Source organism: Mytilus edulis, chromosome 12 (genome assembly GCF_963676685.1).
Source record: "Mytilus edulis chromosome 12, xbMytEdul2.2, whole genome shotgun sequence".
In the NCBI taxonomy this organism is placed as follows: Eukaryota; Metazoa; Mollusca; class Bivalvia; order Mytilida; family Mytilidae; genus Mytilus; species Mytilus edulis.
In genome coordinates this window covers 42,016,507-42,034,581 of record NC_092355.1, presented here as the reverse complement: position 1 = coordinate 42,034,581, position 18,075 = coordinate 42,016,507, and the positions used below count along the sequence as shown (strand labels likewise).

Below are 18,075 nucleotides of genomic sequence, written 5' to 3'. Positions count from 1 at the left end.
ATAGTGATGTGTTTCTAGATCTTACTTTACTGAACATTCTTGCTTCTTACAAATATCTCAAATTATAATGAACTTGGCCCATTAGTTACAGAGGAAAATATTTTGTTAAAATTTACAAAAATTTACAAAATTTACAAAATTATTAAAAATTTACTACAAAGGGCAATAACTCCTTCAGGGGTCAACTGACCTTTTTGGTCATGTTGACTTATTTGTGGAACCTTACTTTGCTGAAAATTATTGCTGTTCACAATTTATCTCTATCTAAAATAATATTCAAGATAATAACCAAAAACAGCAAAATTTCCTTAAAAATTTCCAATTCAGGGTCAGCAACCCAACAACCAGTTGTCAGATTGATCTGAAAATTTCAGTGCAGATAGGTCTTGACTTGCAAAACAATTTAACCCCATGTCTGAATTGCTATTTATGCTTTGGTTTCTGAGTTATAAGCCAAAATCTACATTTTACACCTATGTGCTTTTTTTTAGCCATGGCGGCCATCTTGGTTGGTTGGCAGGGTCACCGCACACATTTTTTAATTGAGATACCTCAATGATGATTATGGTCAAGTATGGTTAAATTTGGAGAAGATTTTTGTAAAAGACTAGAAAAAATTGGGAAAAAATGGTAAAAAATTACTAAAAAGGGCAATAACTCCTTAAGGGGTCAACTGACCATTTTAGTCATGCTAACTTATTTGTAGATCTTACTTTGTTGAACATTATTGCTGTTTACAGTTTATCTCTATCTATAATAATATTCAAGATAATAGCCAAAAAACGGTATAATTTCCTTAAAATTTCCAATTCAGCGGCAGTAACCCAACAACCAGTTGTCCGATTCGTCTTTAAATTTCAGGGCAGATAGTTCTTTACCTGATAAACAATTTTATCTCATGTCAGATTTGCTCTAAATGCTGTGGTTTCAGAGTTATAAGCCAAAATCTACATTTTACCCCTATGTTCTATTTTTAGCCATGGCGGCCATCTTGGTTGGTTGACCGGGTCACGCCACACATTTTTTAAAACTAAATATCCCAATGATAATTGTGGCTAAGTTTGGTTTAATTTGGCCAAGTAGTTTCAGAGGAGAAGATTTTTGTAGCTAACGACGGACGACAACGACGACGAACGCATGACGCAAAGTGATGAGAAAAGCTCACTTGGACCTTCGTGCCAGGTGAGCTAAAAATACGAGCATCAGTTGATTTCAGTTATAGTTTCCATGATTGTGCGTGTAAACAGACAAAGTATCCCAGCAAAATACTTCAATCAGCCGTCACTAATTCCATCAGAAACATTGATGTCCAGAATACACCATTTCATGGATAACAATTTACTGGAAAATGCTATAATAATCTCAAAAGGCGGTGTTGACATGAATATCAATTATATGGTCATTTTTATAAATTTACTGTTTGAAAAAGTATAATTATTCGATATACTAAGGACTTTCTCATCCCAGGCATAGATAACCTTAGCCGTATTTGGCACAACTAGACACAAGAAGATGTGGGATGAGTGCCAATGAAACAACTCTACATCCAAGTCACAATTTATAAAGGTAAACCATTATAGATCAAAGTACGGTCTTCAACAACGGAGCCTTGGCCCATACCGTACAGCAATTTTGGAATTTTGGAATAATGGAATTTTTGGTCCTTAATTGTCTTCAAATTTGTACTTGTTTGGCTTTCTATTTTTCTATTTTTGTCTGAGCGTCACTGATGAGTCACCAAGATTATAATTCATTACGCCAGACGTATGTTTCGTCTACATAAGACTCATCAGTGACGCTCATATCAAAATATTTATAATGCCAAACAAGTACAAAGTTGCATTGAGGATCCAAAATTCCCAAAAGTTTTGCCAAATACGGAGACGAAATGTACGTCTGGCATATCAAATTATAATAGATATAAGAAGATATGGTGTGAGTGCCAATGAGGCTCAATTTGTAAAGGTAAACCACTATAGGTAAAAGTACGGTCTTCAACACGGAGCCTTTGTTCACACCGAACTGCAAGCTATAAAGGGCCTCAAAAATGACTAGTGTAAAAACAATCAAACAGGAAAACCAACGGTCTAATCTATATAAAAAACGAGAAACGAGAAACACTTATGAACCACATCAACAAACGACAACTACTGAACATCCGATTTTTGACTTAGGACAGGTGCAAACAAATGCAGCGGGTTTAAACGTTTTTATAGGTACCAAACTTCACCCTAATCAAAATCAATGGTGTAACCTCACAACATAGAAAGACACACTATAACATATCAATTGAAAAGGCTGAACTCAATCAAAAGACATATTAACACAAGAGAACATACACTGAATAAATACGTTTTATCTATGACACAACAATGCACACTGTAAACATAAAATCAATAAAATGAAGGGTGAATAAATAAAGGCAACAGTTGTTTACCGCCATGAGATGTTAAAACAATTTCTGAAAAACAACAAAAACCTTGAACAAAATCCCGCCAAATAGAATAATGTACACAGGTAAATGAAAATAATTTTGTTGTAAGGTATACAGTATAAATGGACAACTGAAATATTTTCCTCCAAAAAATTTGTTTATACATTTTGTAGTACGAGAACAGAAGTGACAATTTATGGTCATACCAAACACTTCTCAAAGCAGGTGTATATTAAAAATAAAGAGACGAGACAGCCTGGTACCTTTGATAACTATTTACACCACTGGGTCGATGCCATTGCTGGTAAACGTTTCGTCTCCGATGGTATCACCAGCCCAGTAGTCAGCACTTCGGTGTTGACATAGATATCAATTATATGTTAATTTTTTTTTATAAATTTACTGTTTGCAAAAGTATGAATTATTCTAAATACCAAGATTTTTTTTTATCCCAGGCATAGATTACCTTAGTCATATTTGGTACAACTGTTTAGAGTTCTGGGTCCTAAATACTCTTCAACTTTGTACTTCAGCGTCACTGATGAGTCTTATGTAGACGAAACACGTGTCTGGTGTATTAAATTATAAACCTGATACCTTTGATAAATATAATCAAACTGGTACAACGGTCCTTTCGCAGTATTGCTTAAATAGTTATCAGCTTATATGGATCGCCTTTTATCTGCACCGTCAGTATTCAGTCTTATTATTCCACTAAAAGAGAGAATAAACAAACACAGAGGAAACTAAATGAAAAAAAACTGACCTTTTCATATTTTCTTTCTGAATTTCATTTTCTGGTGATGATCGATATTTTGGTGCTGATTCTGTTGATGCTGCTCGTTCTGAAAATTTTTAAAACTTTATCAAAGGCAGAATAAATAGTTGACTATAGCTTGAATAAAACTCAAAGTTCAATTGACCTGCTATACATAATTCAAACAAATTCAAATCACAACTTAAATAAATCATATGGCATTTCTAGAAATTGGGAATTTTGAGTTTATGAGGACAATAGCTAGTAACTTTTATGTTTGACCAGCTGGTGTATGGATAAACTGGGCATGGAATGTGGATTTGCAACTTTGATATAATTCAGATAAAAAAAACCTAAGGTTAATGCTATCTTTTCTACTTATCTTTTTCACAAATACCCTTTCCCGGTCATAAAAGTAATACGAGAAGTAATTACTATGGAACAAGCCTTGATTAAATAACCCTCCGTCTAAATAGTTATTTCTATTAAGCTTCTTTGGTTGACTGACAGCTAAGATTGACCTGTTGGCCTAACAGGTAACTATAAAGTACAGGTCATCAATCGATGCTTTTGAAATTGTTTCTCACATTTAACTGATTTACATTTTTTTTTTATCAGTAGATGATTATGTTGATTGAACAAATATTTAACATGATTAAATGATCAAATTAAAAAAGTTTATGAACAAAAGAACCACGTTGTCTACATAAGTATAAGTCTGCGCATGTGCACATGTGCAAAATTTAATTTTCCAAAGGGCCAAGAAAGATTTTTCCATCACTTGGCGTCCGTCGTCAGTTATCGCCGTCGTCCGTTGTCGCCGTTGTTCGTTGTCGCCGTCGTCGTCTGTTAACCTGACAAAAATCTGCAACTACTTGGTCAAATCTAACCAAACACAAGTAAAAGCTTTTCAAACTAGAGGGTCTAATGAGCCTGTGTCGCTCACCTTGATCTATGTGCTTTTTAAATTTAAACATAGAAGGAGACATATGGATTCATGACAAAATTGTGTTTTGAAGTTGGTGATGTGTTTGTAGATCTTACTTTATTGAACAATCTTGCTGCTTACAATTATCTCTATCTATAATAAAATTGGCCCAGAAGTGACAGTGGAAAATATTTTGTAAAAATTTACAAACATTTTCAAAATTTATGAAAATTGTTAAAAATTGACTATAAAGGACAATAACTCCTTAAGAGGCCAATGGACCGCTTTGCTCAAGTTGACTTATTTGTAGCTCATACCTTGCTGTACATTATTGCTATTTACAGTTTATCTCTATCTATAATAATATTCAAGATAATATTAAAAAGCTGCAAAATTTTTCTTAAAATTACCAATTCAGGGGCAGCAGCCTAACAACAAGTTGCCCAATTGGTCTGAAAATTTCAGGCCAGATAGATCTTGACCTAATGAACAATTTTATCAACAGCAGATTTTCTCTAAATGCTTTTGTTTCAGAGATATGGTCCAAAAATTGCATTTTACCCAATGTACTATTTTTAGCCATGTCGGCCATCTTGGTTCTTTGGCGGGGTCGTCATCGGACACATATTTTAAACTAGATACCCTATTGATGATTGTTGACAAATTTGGCATTTGTCTTAGTACCTTCAGAGGAGAAGATTTTTGTAAAAGATTACAAAAATTTACTAAAGAATTGTTAAAAATTGACTATCAAGGCCAATTACTCCTTACAAAGTCAACTGACCATTTTTACCATTTCACTTATTTGTAGATCGTACTTTGCTGAACATTATTGCTGTTTACAGTTTATCTCTATCTATAATAGTATTCAAAATAATTACCAAAAACTGCAAAATTTCCTAAAATTACCAATTTAGGGGCAGCAACCCAACAACGGTTTCTCCGATTCATCTGAAAATTTCAGGGCAGATAGATCTTGACCTGATAAACAAATTTGCATTATAAACATGATACCCCAATGATGATTGTGACAAGTTTGGTTTCATTTGGCCCAGTTGTTTCAGAGAAGATTTGTGTAAAGGTTAACGAGACGGACGCAAAGTGATGACAAAAGCGCACTTGGCCCTTCAGGCCAGGTGAGCTAAAAAAGGCTAGCCTCTCTTAGCTGATGAAAATGGAAAGTATTCTCGCTTTGTAGATTTAATAATTCATTCCGAATAGCCTTGCATATCAATCAACAAATTTAACCACACACGTGAAGTCACACGTTATGAAGTAGTATATCGTTTAACGTTGTGCGTGTTTACAAAACTCCAGAAGATTCGGCTATTTATAGATAAAAGTTACCTGTGTACCAATATGCATGATTAATCACCAGGCATAATGTAATTGTTAAAATACAGAAGACAAATCCGATACTCTACGGGATTGAAAGACATTTACTTGGTTTGGATTGTCCTAACCAAGCAACGAACTTTGATTATTCACGTCTCCTAATATCTTCCAATCAGGTAGTAAGAAGCATTCAGCGCACTGCTGTCGTCCATCGTTCAATTTTTAATAACGTCCTCGAGGAGACGTTAATTAACACAAGCATCATTTTGGTATCTAGTTTCAACTCTGAACGATGAGCCCGCCTGTCAACCAATTTGGTTGACATGGGTAAAATACAATACAGAGGTTTGAATGCATCACTACTTCTTATAGGAGTCATTGCCCTTTTGAGTTTTTGTCTAATGTCTTGAATACAATAAGAACTATATGTAAATTTAAATACGTCTTAGATACTGGCATTTAGGCTTCCTATATTTAATGCACAACAGAAAAACTGCAAAAAGCCTCATATTGAGGTCTTGCAACTATTATTTGGATATGAGGAACAGCTTTCCAAAAAAAGATAAATTGCTACAAAACTTATTTTACAAAAACAATAATGTTTGTAAAATATCTCTTTGATTAAACCTGTTGATCATACATATGTTGACCAAAAACTATGCGTGAAATGGTCTTTTAGGTCAAATAGGTATAACGGTTTAGTTACATTACAGTTGAGCTTTCTGCTCTTAAGTGTCCAGATCATATTTACATGTTTATGTATCAATAGAGTTTTCACGATTTTTTAAAGCTTGAATAATTTTATTATGAATTCAATTTCAGTAAAAAATAAAGGCTCTTATTATACCTCCTCCTTATGACGAATAAATAGAAGTTCAATGTGTACCTACCAAATAATTTTGGTAACCCTGACCCTGATTTGGAGGAATCTTCAACCATTTCTAAAAAAAAATTAAACAATATAATGATATCTGATAATAAAGGGCTGTTTAACTCTTATTGTGTTTTTTTCTGAATTACAGCACACACATTGTCTAAAAACATATACTAGAGGCTCTAAAAAGCCTGTGTCGCTCACCTTGGTCTATGTGAATTTTAAACAAAGGAAGCAGATGGATTCATGACAAAATTGTGTTTTGGTGATGGTGATGTGTTTGTACATCTTATTTTACTGAACATTCTTGCTGCTTACAATTATCTCTATCTATAATGAACTTCGCCCAGTAAAGTTTCAGTGGAAAATGCTAGTAAAAATTTACAAATTTTATGAAAATTGTTAAAAATTGACTATAAAGGACAATAACTCCTTAGGGGGTCAATTGACCATTTCAGTCATGTTGACATATTTGTAAATCTTTCTTTGCTGAACATTATTGCTGTTTACAGTAAATCTATAATAATATTCAAGATAATAATCAAAAACAGCAAAATTTCCTTAAAATTAACAATTCAGGGGCATCAACCCAACAACGGGTTGTCCAAATCATATGAACATTTCAGGGCAGTTAGATCTTGACCTGATAAACAATTTTACCACATGTCAGATTTATAAATTAACTCAGTCAAATTTTCTCTAAATGCTTTTGTTTTTGAGTTATAAGCCAAAAACTGCATTTTACCTCAGTAATCTATTTTTAGCCATGTCAGCCATCTTGGTTTGATGGCTGGGTCACCTGACACATTTTGTAAACAAGATACTCCAAAGATGATTGTGGCCAAGTTTGGATTAATTTGGCTCAGTAGTTTCAGAGGAGAAGATTTTTGTAAAAGATTACTAAGATTTACGAAAAATGGTTAAAAATTGACTATAAAGGGCAATAACGCCTAAAGGGGTCAACTGACCATTTCGATCATTTGACTTATTAGTAAATCTTACTTAGCTGAACATTATTGCTATTTACAGTTTGTTTCTATCTATAATAATATTCAAGATAATAACCCAAAACAGCAAATTACCAATTCAGGGAGCATCAACCCAACAACGGGTTGTCCGATTCATCTGAAAATTTCAGGGCAGATAGATCTTAACCTGATAAACAATTACACTTCATTTCAGATTTGCTTTAAATACTTTGTTTTTTGAGTTATAAGCCAAAACTGCATTTTACCTCTATGTTCTATTTTTAGTCGTGGTGGCCATCTTGGTTGGTTGGCTGGATCACCGGACACATATTTTAAACTAGATACCCCAATGATGATTGCTGCCAAGTTTGGATTAATTTGGCCCAGTAGTTTCAGAGGAGAAAATTTTTGTAAAAGTTAACGACGACGGACGCCGGACGCAAAGTGATGAGAAAAGCTCACTTGGCCCTTTGGGCCAGGTGAGCTAAAAATAAAATGAAAACTGGTTAGTTCAGGTGTATCAAACATTCAAAGATAATCTAAGATTCAATTGTAAATTAAGAGCATATAAAATGATATAATACTGCACTCTATCTAAATTGATTCATTTTCAGAATAATGTTCTACCTGGGCGATGTATGCAAAGACAACAATATCGCTTTTACATTTTTGTGATTGCAATATCTCATCTTTACAATAACTGAACAGAGCAGAAAGAAGTAATTTGAAAGTACATTAATAATTACCAGGTGGTAGTTTGTACAAGTCAGACTTGAATTGTGTCGCAGTTTTTTTTCCAGTTTCTGAAAAAGACGGTTTTATAGATCTGTATCATTTAAAAATGTTTCATTACAAGACACAACCGGTGCGAAGTTATGCATTTTAGTCCATATTGATGCTGATATCACATATCAATCGCAATGCAACAAAAACTTACAAGAGGCTGTCACAACGACAGCAAACCGGATTTATTAATATTTATTTGTGTCCTGGCAATATCACAAGAACCATTACTGATGAATGGTGAAAGTGAAAATCGTCAATATCAAATTTGACCTCCATTTTGTCATCAGTATCAACATCTTAAAATTTGAAAAGCTTAGATTGAATGGTTCATGAGTAAATGCAACAACGTGAATGGAAACGCCATTTCACAATCTTTCAAGAACCACAACTCCTGAACGGTAAAAGTCAAAATCATCATTATTGAACTTGACCTCTAATTTGCCATCAGTAACAACATATAAAAATTTCAAAAGCTTTGGTTGAATGGTTCATGAGAAAATGCACGGACACGACTGGAAACACCATTTTTCAATCTTTCAAGAACCATAACTCCTGAACGGTAAAAGTCAAAATCGTCATGATTGAACTTGACTTCTATTTTGTCATTAGTAACAACATATTAAAATTTCGGAAGCTTTGGTAAAACAGTTCATGCGTAAATGCATGGACACGACTGGAAACACAATTTTTCAATCTTTCAAGAACCATAACTCCTGAACGGTTAAAGTCAAAATCGTCATTATTGAACTTGACCTCCATTTTGTCATCAGTAACAACATATTAAAATTTGGGAAGCTTAGGTAGAACAGTTCATGCGTAAATGCACGGACACGACTGGAAACTCCATTTTTCAATCTTTGAAGAACCATAACTCCTGAACGGTAAAAGTCAAAATCGCCATTATTGAACTTGACCTTCATTTTGTCATCAGTAACAAAATATTAAAATTTGGGAAGCTTAGGTAGAACAGTTCATGCGTAAATGCACGAAAACGACTGGAAACTCCATTTTTCAATCTTTCAAGAACCATAACTCCTGAACGGTAAAAGTCAAAATCGCCATTATTGAACTTGACCTTCATTTAGTTGTCAGTAACAACATATTGAAATTTTAAAAGCTTTGGTTGAACGGTTCATGAGTTAATGCACGGACAACATTTGATTGCTGCCCGCCCGCCCGACCGACCGACCGCCCGCCCGCCGTACATCCCCAAATCAATAACCGACATTTTTGTCACAAAAATCCGGTTAAAAATGTACAATTTAAGAGTCATAGTTTAAACACAAAATTTAAAATTCGTAAGATCTAAGATCAAATGACAACATAGAATAACTGGTTGATTTAGGTGCTCCGAATTCGAACGTTCAACAATAATTGACTTAATTGAAAATGAATGAAATATCAACTGATGAAATAATATTGCAAGCTATCTTTATTGTTTCATATTTAAGGTAGCACAATACGAAGATTTTTTTACTTCCAATCACTAACCTTTAAAATGCTGTAACTTTCTTATGTATGCATAGAAAATAATAAAAGAGGTATATATAGATAGATAAAAGATTACTCTTTTAAATGGTTGCAATATAAAATATTATGCAATCATTATGTAATTACAGGCAAAATCTGGGTACGTTCACTTGAATGAATTTAGCTCTATCATCTCTTTAACTATACAGAAAATTTTAACGGAATCTTAATCAACACATCATGGGCTTCAAAAAGGGTGTCTCAGATTGTCTCTATGGTGTTCCATTCTCTCATAAATCTCTAATTAGTGTAAACATCCGAACCACATAAAAGAAGACAATGTTCAATTAGGTGTAAAATTTGTTCTATTCATTCTATCTGAAATCTGAGACACCCTTTTGTAGATAATGGCCATAGGAATAACATATAATAAAATCATCCCTCTAGGGATACCTATGCAGAAGCTAATTTCACTTGAAAGTGGAAATTTGGTGAAAAATATTTTAGACACAGTTAACATTATAATTGGTTACATAATTGTTGCATAATACTAACATTGCATTTATTTGAAAGAGTGATCTGTTAGCTATCCAAAACTACCACTTTTATAAATTTACAAGCATTATTAAGAAAGTTACAGCATTTTAAAACTTGGGAGTTGGAGTTATAAAATCTTTGTATTGTGCTACCTTAAACTAAGAAATATGCATGCTTGAATTTTAGAACAAGTACAAGATAAGCTCCGTTTTCACAAGTCTCGAAATAATTTCATATCACCACTAAAACAATTAGCTTTTATGTTAAAACGCTTTTACTAGCATAGAATATAAAACATAATGATTTACTGACACTTGATAATCAAATGAAACGAGGTATTGTAAATCAGATTTCTTCGTCTATATCTATATAGAAATTTCCAGTATTTATTTATTGTCTCAACACAAGTAGTTTGGTCAACTCCTGCGGAATCGCATGTTTGTGTAATCAAAATCATTTTAATATTTATATGGTGCATTTCATATATCATGATTATCATAAATAAGTGTTTCAATCCATATTTATATTCAATACATCTTTTGTGCCACAGGGTTCAGAACAAAAAATGTGTAGTGATTAGATAAATTTCAGGTTTTCTGCTGATGTTTAAATTGCTACAATTTGTAGTGATAACATTGCCTTATAAATTCCTTTTGGAGCCCAGATCTGGCTACCTCTGGTAACTTAATTCCTGATATTTAAGCTACGAAGCCCTTTCAGTTTTACCTAGAATCAAAGAAATATTGCTGAAAGGAGCCCAGAGTCTAAAATGTAAAGCCTTGAGGTGGGTGATAAAATTTAGAAGTAGCCCAGAGCCGGATTTTATGCCCAAAACATTTCCATTGGAAAATACTCTATCCTTATCAAAAAAATGATATAGAACGAACCAAAGAATTATAGAAAAAAAACAAACCCACAAAAAAACCACAAACATTCCAGGTTTGTCACTAACTGGAAACTTAAAAGGTATATGTAAATCGCAAACAAATTTGTTCGTAGAAAACATATTATAAATACATTGTAAATATTACAAAGGAACATAACTTAAAAAAGTTAAATAGTGTTGAATGTATTTGAGGGACTCTTAGCTTTAATAAAACATTGCCAGTCAGTCTAAAACACCAAATTCAAGAGAATTTGAAACATCCTTCACTTTGACACAAAGTCATGCGGAACCTATCTGCATGGCTTTCTTTTACATTTTTTAGTTAAGGCTCCTTTTGAATTACGAACGTTCACGTACTAAACTAGAGGCTCTAAACATTTGCTAAAGAGCCTGTGTCACTCACCTGTATTTACTGATGCTTTGTAAAATAAGGTTAAAATCATAATTTATAGTACAAGATATCATCATGATCATTAGATACTATAATAATATCTAAGATAATAGCAAAAAAAAATGCAAAAATTCCATAAAATTACTGATTCAGGGGCAGCAGCCCAACAACTGGTTGATGGATTTGTCTGAAGATTTCAGGGCAGATTTATCTAAATCTGATGAACATTTTTGCTACCTGTCAGATTTGCTCTAAATACTTCAGTTTCAGAGATATAAACCAAAAACTGCATTTTACCCTATGTACTATTTTTAGTCATGTCTACCATCTTGGTTCGCCAGGGTCATCGGACACATACCCTAATGATGATTGTGGTTAAATAAGCTTTTTACGAAAAATTGTTAAAAATTTACTATTAAGGGCAATAACTCCCTAAGGGATCAATTGATCATTTTGATCATGTTGCCTTATTTGTAGATCTTATTTTGCAGAACATTATTGCTGTTCACAGTTTACCTCTATCTATAATAATATTCAAGATAATAACCAAAAACGGCAAAATTTCCTTAAAACTACCAATTTAGGGGCAGCAACCCAACAACAGGTTCTCTGATTCATCTGAAAATTTCAGAGCAGATAGAGCATGACCTGATAAACAATGTCACCCCGTCAGAATTGATCTAAATGCTTTGGTTTCAGAGACATAAGCCAAAATCTAAATTTTACCCCTATATTCTATTTTTGGCCATGGGGCCCATTTTAGTTGGTTTGCCGGTTCACTGGACACATTTTCCAAATTAAAGAACCTTAGTGAGCACGCTCACATACCCCCACGTCCCCACATTGTCATTGGAGAAATTAAATAAGTGTAAGAAATAAAAATTGTATAAGAAAAAATATAGAATAATCATTTCCTGTCAATATGCACATCTACATAGTATGTCCTTATTATCTACAAAATTTCATGAAATTCTGTTGTGTGGTTTCAGAGGAGTTGAGATGACAAACTGTTGCAGAAGTACATTGAAGCAAATACGTTCAAAGGAGCGTAACTCCTAGAAAAAAATTAATCATAATTTCCTGTCGATATGCACATCTACGTAGTATGTCCTTATTATCTACAAAGATTCATGAAATTCTGTGGTATGGTTTCAGAGGAGTTGAAATGACCAACTGTTGAAGTAGTACCTTAAAGCAAATAAGTTTAGAGAGGTGTAACTCCTAGAAAAAGAATTGAATCGTAGTTTCCTGTCGATATGCACATCTACATAGTATGTCCTTATTATCTTAAAAGGTTTCATGAAATTCTGTTGTGTAGTTTCAGAGGAGTTGCGATGACAAACTGTTGCAGAACTACATTAAAGTAAATAAGTTAAAAGGGGCGTAACTCCTAGAAAAAAAATTGAATCGTAATTTCCCGTTGATATGCACATCTACAAAGTATGTCCTTATTATCTAAAAAGGTTTCATAAAATTCTATTGTGTAGTTTCAGAGGAAATGCGATGACAAACTGTTGCAGTAGTACTTTGAAGCAAATAAATTCAAAGGGCGTAACTCATAGAAAAAAAATTGAATCGTAATTTCCTGTCGATATGCACATCTGCAAAGTATGTCCTTATTATCTAAAAAGGTTTCATGAAATTCTGTTGTGTGGTTTCAGAGGAGTTGCGATGACAAACTGTTGCAGTAGTACATTGAAGCAAATTAGTTCAAAGGGCGTAACTCCTAGAAAAAAAATTGAATCGTAATTTCCTGTCGATATGCACAACTACATAATATGTCCTTTTCATCTAAAAAGGTTTCGTGAAATTCTGTTGTGTGGTTTGAGAGGAGTTGCGATGACAAGAAACAGGACTGACGGACAGACTGACGGACAGACGGACGGGTCAAAAACATAATACCCTCCGCAACCCGTAGATGGGGTATAACTAGGTACCCCAATGATGATTATGGCCAAGTTTGGTTTAATTTGGCCCAGTAGTTTCAGAGAAGATTTTTGTAAAAGTTAACGACGACGACAGACGACAGACGCAAAGTGATGAGAAAAGCTCACTTGGCCCTTTGGGCCAGGTGAGCTAATTAAAATTTGTTTGTTGTGAAGAACCATATGCAATTTCTATTAAAAAGACAACTTTTTCTTTTAATTCTATTTTTAACAAAGTTTCTAGGGGAGAGGATGTGGTGTAATGTGTTCTGGTCTGTACCTCCACCTGTCCTATATCTGGTTCAAGCTTTTTGTAAAGGTAGTTATCTATTACGTTGTAAACTAAATATGGTACACATGTTCATTATGATGTTATATATTTTAAAACCATATCACGGCTGGTAATCTACACACGCAGAACATTTGGTTCTGCAATGAAAACCGTGAGAGGATTTTCCGGTTGTGCTTGAGTGGAGTAATTGTCACCGCTTCAAAAGGTATGTACATTTCTAAATCTCAATTTTCTTATTCAACTGATCAAAATATTGAAAATCGGAGAATGCTATGCTGTGGTGAATACTTTAACGAAGAGATACATGTATCATTTCCTGTTGTACGTAGAGTTGAACTCCTACAAAATCAGTTGTCCCACGAGAAATTGCCTAAAAAAGTGACATTTCAATTTTGAAATGGTTCTATTTACAGACCTACAAGTTCAAATTTAGTTTTTTTTCGTGCAATGGGTATGAATGTTGTTTTTGGCGGCGTATGCGCTGTCCTGTGTTGATAGACGTCTTAATAATTCCAAAAAAACAACATTTTTCCATGAAGTCATGCGTGAGGGGATCGGTTCTGATTGAGGACATCGTGGATGCGTGAGGGGAAAAGGAAAAGATGACTGAAATTGACTCTCTACAAAAAGCCATGGAGATACAAGTTATCCCCGCCCTCGAAGTGAACTAAACCCTCTGGGAACTGTAAAAATCAGTTGAAAAAAGCTTAATGGAAAAATCATGTTATACACATTTATGAAAGGAGTTATCTCCCCTAAATTAGTTTATTTAAAAAAAAAGATGATTCTAAAAACATAAAATTTGATATTTGTTTAAATATTTTGATTTATACAATCAATCACCAAATACATATTCTTTATATGAATAAAGTCTAACTATTGAATTGCAAATCTGTCTCCAAATTTGCAGATGTGGGCAAATAATCGGTCTAGTTTTTACTTGTAGCAAGAAAACAAAATCGTTGACAACATTTTTTGTCTTTATTCTTCGTGAAACATATTATTAAACCTAGGTTCCTACAATTATTTCATAATCCAATCTCATAAACTTTTTTAAGCACACTCACATATGTTTTTTTCATGAACAATGTAGCCAAATTTAGGTAAGCTTCAACGACTCATAGCTTGAATATAAAGATATGATTTGTACCTCCCCTCACGCATTCACGATGTCCTCAATCAGAACCGATCCCCTCACGCATGACTTCATGAAAAAATGTAGTTTTTGGAATTATTAAGACGTCTATCAACACAGGACAGCGCACACACCGCCAAAAACAACATTCATATCCATTGCACGAAAAAAAACTAAATTTGAACTTGTAGGTCTGTAAATAGAACCATTTCAAAATTGGAATGTCACATTTTTAGGCAATTTCTCGTGGGACAACTGATTTTGTAGGAGTTCAACTCTACGTACAACAGGAAATGATACATGTATCTCTTCGTTAAAGTATTCACCACAGCATAGCATTCTCCGATTTTCAATATTTTGATCAGTTGAATAAGAAAATTGAGATTTAGAAATGTACATACCTTTTGAAGCGGTGACAATTACTCCACTCAAGCACAACCGGAAAATCCTCTCACGGTTTTCATTGCAGAACCAAATGTTCTGCGTGTGTAGATTGCCAGCCGTGATATACGATATTACAATTTTGACCTGAATTTCACGGTTCATTGAACATGGACATATGCTAGTGTGAGCTGACCATGATGTCTTATAAACGTTTTCCTTTTTACCCTTCCTTTCAGTAATGGCAGCCAAGTTAGAAGGTCTGTAGAGTTACTTAATAAAATAGATCAGATCTTACTGTATAGGTTGTCTACTGGTATCTCAATATCTTCTATCTCATCATCCCAATTCTCACCAGATGTCGCTGATTCGACTGGTTTATCTTCTGTCTCTAAAACTAAGTGTAAAAAAATGACAAGTTATGACTATGGCAATAAATAAATGATAGAAGATGAGCTTCATTATACAATATTGTAATCATATAGACAAGTTTCTTTAAAATTAGAAAATATCAGTGTTTTTTTCTTTCAAAAACATAGTCATTCACACGGTCAATGATAGAGAGATCTATTCTTAAACCATCAAATGAACCGACAACAGTCATGCATTGTGTAGGGTCATTATGAAATATGCCATTGTCCCAAGACCTTGATTTTTACTATAACATGTATAACATGCATAGTGAGTTTACCATAATTTTATGAACAAATAAAATTTTTATGAATAAACAAGATCGAATTGACCTCTTTCATCAAAGAAATATGAATTAAATAACATTAAACTGTATAAGATAATTCAGTCAACAAAAATCAACATAACAAATTCAATATTTTGATTAAATATCTCAAGACGGAAATCGCAGGTACAAAAAATGCACTTTCTCAGGCCTTCTACGTTTTTTCAATAGTCTATAATATAAAGAATAGAAAATAATGGAAAAAAAATAACAAAATAGAGAATAATGGAAAACAAAAACAAAATAGTGAATAATGGAAAACAAAAACAAAATAGAGAAAAATGGAAAAAAAAAAAAAAAATAGTGAATAATGGAAAACAAAAACAAAATAGTGAATAATGGAAAAAAATAAAAAAAATAGAGAAAAATGGAAAACATAACCAAAATAGTGAATAATGGAATACAAAAACAAAATAGAGAATAATGGAAAACAAAAACAAAATAGTAAATAATGGAAAACAAAAACAAAAGAGTGAATAATGGAAAACAAAAACAAAGAAGAGAATAATGGAAAAAAAACAAAAAAGAGAATAATGGAAAAACATAACAAAATAGAGAACTAGAGGCTCTAAAGAGCCTTTGTCGCTCACCTTGGTCTATGTGCATATTAAACACAGGACACAGATGGATTCATGACAAAATTGTGTTTTGGTGATGGTGATGTGTTTGTAGATCATTCTTTACTGAACATTCTTGCTGCTCACAATTATCTCTATCTATAATGAGCTTCGCCCAGTAGTTACAGAGGAAAATATTTTGTAAAAATTTACCAAAATTTACAAAATTCATGAAAATTGTTAAAAATTTAATATAAAGGGCAATAACTCCTTAATTGGTCAATTGACCATTCTGCTTATGTTCACTTATTTGTAGGTTTTACTTTGCTATACATTATTGCTGTTTATAGTTTATCTCTATCTATCAAAATATTGAAGATAATAACCAAAAACTGCAAAATTTCCTTAAAATTACTAATTTGGGGACAGCAACCCAACAACAGGTTGTTAGATTTGTCTGAAAATTTTAAAGCAGATGGAAATTGACCTGATAAACAATTTTACCCAGTCAGAATTACTCTAAATGCTTTGGTATTAGAAATATCAGCCTAAATCTACATTTTACCCCTATGTTCTATTTTCAGCCATGGGGCCCATCTTTGTTGGTTTGCCGGGTCAACGGACACATTTTTAAACTAGATACCCCAATAATAATTGTGGCCAAGTTTGGTTTGATTTGGCCCAGTTGTTTCATAGAAGATTTTGTAAAAGTTAACAACGACGACAGACGACGGAAACAAAGTGATGAGAAAGGCTCACTGGTCCCTTTGAGCCAGGTGAGCTAATAAAAACTTGTTTGTTGTGAAGAACCTTATGCAATTTCTAATAAAGACAGCTTTTACTTTTAATTCCATTTTTAACAAAGTTTCTAGGGGAGAGGATGTGGTGTAATGTGTTCTGGTCTGTACCTCCACCTGTCCTATATCATGTATATCTGGTTAAAGCTTTTTGTAAAGGTAGTTATCTATTACGTTGTAAACTAAATATGGTACACATGTTCATTATGATGATATATATTTTAAAACCATATACCATATTACCATTTTGACCTGAATTTCACGGTTCATTGAACATGGACATATGCTAGTATGAGCTGGTCATGATGTCTTATAAACATTTTTATTTTTACCCTTCCTTTCAGTAGTGGCAGCCAAGTTAGAAGGTCTATAGAGTTACTAAATATATTTCTTAAAATAGATCAGATCTTACTGTATGGGTTGTCTACTGGTATCTCAATATCTTCTATCTCATCATCCCAGTTCTCACCAGATGTCGCTGATTCTACTGGTTTATCTTCTGTCTCTAAAACTAAGTGTAAAAAAATGACAAGTTATGACTATGGCAATAAATAAATGATAGAAGATGAGCTTCATTATACAATATTGTAATCATATAGACAAGTTTCTTTAAAATCAGAAAATATCAGTGTTTTTTTCTTTCAAAAACATAGTCATTCACACGGTCAATGATAGAGAGATCTATTCTTAAACCATCAAATGAACCGACAACAGTCATGCATTGTGTAGGGTCATTATGAAATATGTCATTGTCCCAAGACCTTGATTTTTACTATAACATGTATAACATGCATAGTGAGTTTACCATAATTTTATGAACAAATAAAAATTTTATGAATAAACAAGATCAAATTGACCTCTTTCATCAAAGAAATATGAATTAAAT

The 18,075-nt window shown here is 33.2% G+C and overlaps 1 protein-coding gene across 6 annotated transcripts in view; it reads right to left on the bottom strand.

Moving 5' to 3' along the window:
* LOC139498500 (uncharacterized) overlaps positions 1-18,075 on the bottom strand; it is a 62,904-nt gene that overhangs the window by 16,659 nt on the left and 28,170 nt on the right. For 2 of the 6 annotated variants that reach the window (XM_071286909.1, XM_071286908.1), the window contains exons 7-11: positions 17,602-17,700; positions 15,398-15,496; positions 8,043-8,099; positions 6,345-6,395; positions 3,201-3,279 (exon numbers count right to left, since the gene is read on the bottom strand). In XM_071286909.1, the coding sequence (XP_071143010.1) occupies positions 3,201-3,279; positions 6,345-6,395; positions 8,043-8,099; positions 15,398-15,496; positions 17,602-17,700 (385 nt within the window). The remainder of the gene's footprint in view (positions 1-3,200; positions 3,280-6,344; positions 6,396-8,042; positions 8,100-15,397; positions 15,497-17,601; positions 17,701-18,075) is intronic. The other 4 variants (XM_071286910.1, XM_071286911.1, XM_071286913.1 and 1 more) reach the window with 4 other exon arrangements.